At 55.8% G+C, this 6,289-nt stretch overlaps 1 protein-coding gene across 2 annotated transcripts in view; it reads right to left on the reverse strand.

The window, feature by feature from the left end:
* The window catches only part of SLC25A44 (solute carrier family 25 member 44), a 21,870-nt gene extending 19,970 nt beyond the window's left edge, over nt 1-1,900 (reverse strand). The window contains exon 1 of one of the 2 annotated variants that reach the window (XM_011366386.2): nt 1,325-1,899. In XM_011366386.2, the coding sequence (XP_011364688.1) occupies nt 1,325-1,620 (296 nt within the window). In that variant the 5' untranslated portion in view covers nt 1,621-1,899. Of the gene's footprint in view, nt 1-1,324 lie in introns of both variants that reach the window. The other variant, XM_023534320.1, reaches the window with a different exon arrangement.
* Nucleotides 1,901-6,289: the final 4,389 nt, after the last annotated feature.

Below are 6,289 nucleotides of genomic sequence, written 5' to 3' on the forward strand. Positions count from 1 at the left end.
GGCCCACCGTTCACAGCGAACGTTTCTCGTCTGAGCGGAAAGAGTGCCCCGCGATGGCGACCGACAGCACAGGAAACACGTGCGCGGGGAACAGCGCGTTATCACGATCGAGCACCGCGGACCGCACCGACGGCACGCGCTCCACGCCGCACGCCTGGCGGCGCCACGCGCACGCGGGCCGCGCGCCGCCCTACGACACTGCGACGACTGCAGCGGCACTAGGCGACAGAAATATTGCGGCTCCATTATGATCTTGTGGGAGCAGCGTTGTATGTGTGGCCGGTTGTTGACCGAAGCGTCATCCGGCAGCGCACAACTGCGTAAGTGTGGTGTAAGGCACACGAGCCGACACATTCTGTTACCAGCAAAGCATTTCCACCGCTGCAGAAAGCTCTGTGGGGCAGGGCTGCTCAGAGTGGAGCACAGACCAGCAGCGTGGGCATCGCCACGAGCCCGTGAGAAATGCAGAATTTGAGAATTTGCCCCGCAGACCTGCTGAATAAGAGCCGACGTTTTAACGAGATCCGGAGTGCTCAACGTGTCGGAGTTCGGGAAGCCACACTCCGAAGGCTAAAGGCTGCCAGTATCACAACCATGACAGCTACCCCAAAAGCCCGGGACCATCCGGGCTGGGCTCGCAGCGCTGACTGCATCCTGACCTGTCACCGGAACCCGCGCCAATAATGACTACTAGACTCATTCAGAACTCTTCGGTCAGCCGCCCCCACCACATTCACAGGACACAGGTGGGGTTTGCTCCCCACTTCTCGGCTGGCAACAAGACCTCTGCTTCCTCCTCCTGTCCCCCTCTTCTCCCTGCGCGTCTGCATGAACGCTCTGCGACGCGGAGCTACCTGCGTGAAGTGATCGCATCCACACGCCTGCCCGCCGGTCGTAACGAGCTTGCATGTCCTCAGAGGACGACCCTGGTGACACCTCCCTAGAATTAGGTGAAATTCCCACCCGGCCTTCTGTGTTCTTTGATAGGTGCCCACGTGATCCCGCATCACAGTCACCACGTGACAGTTCTCTCCACCTACTCCACATGACAGCCCCTTTGTACAGCTTCTGTCCTGGCTCTCGCACAGCCGCGGCTGGGCCCTCGGACATGCCGCTCGCCATGCTCCTTCCGCTGTCCGCGAACCTCATGCTCCTCCGGTAGGAGGAGATGCCTCGTTACAGCCGTCCTGCACCGCACCCCCAAACTGCGTGGCGGGCTCCCATGGAACCGCAGCCGGGCACTGCAGACACCCGCTGCCCCCTCGACGGGTCCAGGTGCGCGGAGACCTCGGCCCTCGGGCACCGCACCGCGGTGGTTCCTCACCTTCTCAGCTCAGGGCGGTCCCGCCGCGTCCGAGGAGAAGTGCAAGCCGAGGCCCCTAGGCCGCAGCTTCCGCTCGATCCATTGCTCCCGGCGACTGCCGGCCTCGGGCCACATCTTCCTCCATCTCGACCGGGCTCCCGGTCCTGTCGGAACCGGAAATTGGGACTCTGTATTCCCGTTCCCCGGAAGATGAGCTGTGGGAAGCTCCACCAATGGCGTTCTGAGCTCCTCGCCCGCGGACGAGGGAGGGCGGTCCCTGCGGCCATCTTGCGTTTGGGCAGAAGCCACGCCTTCATCAGCTTCGCCGTGCCCCCAGCTCTACGGCGCGTGCGTGTCCTCTCCAATTGGCGAAAATCGAGTCACAGCAGGCGCTTCTTGAAGATCCGGTTCTAAACGGGTCACCTTGTGCTTCGGCTCTGTTGGAGTCCTCGAATTTAAATTTAATCTGTAATGTTCGTGGAACTTTGTTCATCTATGGCGCCAAAGCAGTAGAAGCCAATGTGCGGCAGGAAGGAGTGAGGGCAGACGACCAATTTTCAGGCTCCGGAACTCAAAAGATTGCAGCAATAGGGGACATCTTGGAGGTGGAGTCAATGACGTTAAGAGTCTCTTCCAACTCTGAAACTATTTGCCTATACATGGATTTAAAACAAGAGGGAGAGCTCTTTAAATGGGGGCGTGGGAGGCCTGGAGTGGGGTCAATCCATTTCAAAGTAGATATTTCCACAACTGAACGACGAAAGGACAAACGACCAAATTTTAAAATGACCAAAGGTCTCGAGTAGACATTTTAACACAGGGGAAGTACAAATGGCCGATAAGCACACGAAAAGGTGATCGATATCATTCGTGATTAGAGAAATGCACATCAAAACCACGATGAGATCCCACTCCACGCCCCGCTAAGATGGCTAAAATGAAAAGAGACAAACAAGCAAAAAGCCTGGACATAACAAGTGTTAGCAAGGATGTGGAGAAATCGGAACCCTCAGACGTTGCCGGTGGAAATGCAAAATGGTGCAGCTGCTGTGGGAAAACAGTTTGGCGGTTCCTCAAAAAGTTAAGCAGAGTTACCATATGACCCAACAATTTCACTCTGAATATATACCCAAAAGCACCGAAAACAGATGTTGAAACCAAAACTTGTACAGGAATGTCCATAACAGCACTACTCGCAGTGGTCAAAACTTAGAAACAGGTGGCGATACATATCCACACAATGGGATGTTATTCAGCGATAAAAAGTAATGATGTATTGATCCATACGACATGGATGCATCTTGAAACCACCGTGCTAGGTGAAATAATCCAGACACAAAGTCATCTTTGGTATAATTCCATTTATACAAAATATGCGGAATAGGCAAATCTATAGAGACAGTGGATTTGGTGGCTGCCGGGGACGGTGGCGGGAGAGAGTGGGCAGTGACTGCTTAATTAGTGCGGGGTTTTATCTGGGGGTGATGAAGACTGCACACATTGTGAGTGACCACGTGTCACAAATAGTAAACTTTGTGTCATGTATCTTACTACAATAAGAAAAATTTGAAAGTGAATTTTCACCTTCAAAATAATGTTCCTTATACGTAAGCCAAGTCATCATGCTGTGCACGTAAAATTTTTACAGTGCTGTATGCCAATTGCATCTCAATAAAAGTAGGGAAAGAGATACTGTTCTTCATTAAATATGTCTTTTACTATAAAAAAATATTTGCTGCCTCTAGGATAGATCCCTCCTCGAGTCCAGATCTGTGTTGACAACTGCTTCAAAATACCTAGTGGAGACTTGGAACTTAGTGTGACGGATAGTTTTAAGTCAGTTTGGCTAGGCTGCGGTACCTAGTCCTTCAAACGCTAACACTGTTGCTGTGGAGAGATTTTCTAGGTGTGGTTACCACCTGCCATCAGTTGAGATTATCTTGATAATGTAAGTGGGCCTCAGCTAATCAGTGGAAAGGCCATTAGGACAAAACTGAGGTTTCTCCGAGGAGAAAATTCTGCATCAAGACTTTAGCATCGGCTCCCGCGCCGTGATTCCAGACGCGCCAGCCTCCGCCATGGCCCAACCAGCTTCCCGAAGGATCTGTATTGGAGAATCCCGACTGACATCTAGCGTGTCCAACTGGAACTCCCGTTCTCCCCCACATCCCACCTCCCTGCTGTCGTCCTCATCTCAGATGACTGGCAGCTCCATCCTTCCATTTGCCCAGACCAAAATTCTGGGAGCCATCCTCGAATGTCCCTTTCCTTTGCACATCCCACGCAACCCATAATCGAATACCATTGGCCAACTCCTATCAGCTTTCTCTATCTACTGCCTCAGGACCTTGGCATTGGCTGCTGCTTCTTTCTGGAAGTTCTTACAGGCACCCACAAAGCTCATGTTCTCGCTTACTTCATTGTTTCATTGTTCAATTCAGCCATCGTTCAAACCCGGCCTTATCAGCGAGACCCATTCTGAATCCTGCTTAAAACTGTAGACACACGGCCCTTCCATGCTCGGCCTTCCTTCCCCGACTCAGTATTTCCCTCCACAGCACATAACCTTCTAATGCGCCCTATCTCTCTTATTTAAATACCTATTATTTGTCTCCCACACTAGAACGTCTGGTCCATGACAGCAGGAATTGTGTGTGTGTTGTTCACTGATGTGCCCTCGGCATCTAACGGTACCTGTCACGTAAATATTTGTTGAATAGTTGAATGGAGTTCAGCACTGAGAGAGTGCCCGCCGCGGGTGAGGCATACGGAGACACAAGGAGGCAGCAGTATCGCGTGAAGGGGTTTATTCTGGGGCGTGCGTAGGGCACTAACTCTGCGTGGGAGGTTAGAGAAGCATCACAGAGGATGATGTTCTACGTGGGAGAAATGGCAGGAACCTCGCGGTGAGTTGCTTTGGGCACGGTCATTCATCTCCGTGTCATCAAGGCCTGGATAATGCTGGGTGCTCAGGAAAGGTGTCCGTGACACTGTGTAAAGTGGCTCAGGGACTGCCAGCGGCGCCGAGCTGTGCCTGGACGAGCTGGAGGCGAGGCAGGTCATCCCAAGAGGAGGGACTTTTTAAAAATTCTGAATTTAATGAAAAGCTGTTAGGAGTTTTAGGCAGGATTTTTTTTCCTAAGCAAGCCCCCTTGACCCCGACCGGAGAGTGGTGTGTGCATGGGACCAGGAAAAGGTGGCAGAGGCTGCCTAGGGGTTGGCTCTGGCTGTCTTGGTGAGCTGGCTGGAGCCTGATGGGACTGGACGGGTGCTGAGGAGTGTCAGGGGCGGGGGGGAGGAAGAGATAGGGCTGGTGGCCCAGTGAACCTGGGCGGGGGACAGAGGAAGTGTGGGATGGGCCTCAAGCCTCTGCACTGCAGTGTGATCAGCTGGCATGGGGAACGTGGGTGCGGTGCAGGTTTGGAGGGGATGATCAGTTCCGTTTGAGACATGTTGCATTAGACATCCTTGGGGTGTGTCCGGGTGGGGAGACCCAGTAGCGAAAGGGGAACAAGGAGTCTGAACTGGCGGTGCACTGTCCCCACAGAACCTCTTCACCCCCATCCCTGGCTCCAGCGGTCCCGCCCGCCATCCCTGTGGCTGGGTGATGAGCCTGCCAGGGCGAGAGGCGGGTCTTCCCCGCGTGTCCCGGCCCCTGGCCAGGCCGGACGCTGCCCAGAGAAGGTCCTGCGTGTACGTTTGCTGAACGAGTGACGCGATGTCCTTGGTGAACCGGTGGGAGTGGAGGCCATGGGCACGGAGGACACTGTCCACGGAGACCTCTGAAGGCAGACGGAAAGGAGAGCACTTGGAGGAGAGAGAAGCAGCGGCCGGTGAGGGGCGAGGGAAGCGGGAGCTCGGCTACCAGGGGCGGAAGGAGGTGTCGCCAGTGACTGGGCAGCAGAGGGCACGTGGCATGGGCCTGACCACGGCTCTGCTGTCCTGGCGTGGGCATCTCCTAAGCCCGCCCCCCCATGTCGCTACGGCAGGGGGCCTCACACTGAAGGCCGCCCCCACAGGCTGAGGCACCTCCTGTCCCCAGGGGAAACCACATGTGCCATCCGCTCTGTGTCTTACCTTCTCATGGCTGGGTCCGAGTCCGCCACGAGCGCTGGGGAAACCTTAGGGCAGGAGCATCCGCCAGGCCTGGGGCAGGCCGGGAAGGGGGCGCGGAGGACCCGGCCTCCAAAGGCACCTGAGCGGAGGTGAGGAGGGAGCACGCGCCGAGTGACCTCGGAGCAGCGGCGAAGGGGCGGGGCTGCGCGCTTGGCATCGCGGGGGGCCCCATGGCACGCTCGCCGCAGAGCGAGCTTCCCGTGCGCCCTCCCCTCCTGCAGGTGAAGAAAGTCGCACTGTGGCCCCGGAGGCTGAGTCCGTGGACGGCGGTGGCGGTGCCGAGAGCCCAGTCCTAGCCCAGTGCCCTCGCCACCATCCCATGGGGCCCCACAGCCCTTGGCCTCGAGGTCATCAGGGAAGCCACTAGAGAGGAAGCCTACAGAGATGGCGCTGGAAAACTGACAGCCAGGCCTCGGGGTCCGGGAGTGCTGGGTGATGGGAGGAGGCCAAGGAGCCAGCAGAGGAGGAAGAAAGAGCTAGAGAAAGCAAGAAGCTCCCAGGAGAGGAGCCAGAGCAGACGGGGCTGCCAGTGTCTGTCAGCGGACGGGCAGGTAAAGAAATCGTGGTCTATACACACAGCGGAATAGCATTCGGCCTCAAAAACAAACGAAATCCTGTCACGAGTTACAACGTGGATAAACCTCGAGGACATTATGGTGAGTGAAACAAACCAGTCACAGGACATACTGTGTGATTCCCCTTACACGAGGGACCTAGAGTCGTCACATCACAGACATGGCCTGGGAGGGCAGCTGCTGGGGGCTCGGGGGCTGGGAGCTGTGGTTGCAGGTTCTCAGTTCTGCAAGGTGAGAAAGTTCTAGCGGCCGGGTACACGATGATGTGGCCACAGCCAAGGCCACTGGCTGCGCA

Source organism: Pteropus vampyrus, unplaced genomic scaffold, assembly GCF_000151845.1.
Source record: "Pteropus vampyrus isolate Shadow unplaced genomic scaffold, Pvam_2.0 Scaffold124, whole genome shotgun sequence".
Lineage (NCBI taxonomy): Eukaryota > Metazoa > Chordata > Mammalia > Chiroptera > Pteropodidae > Pteropus > Pteropus vampyrus.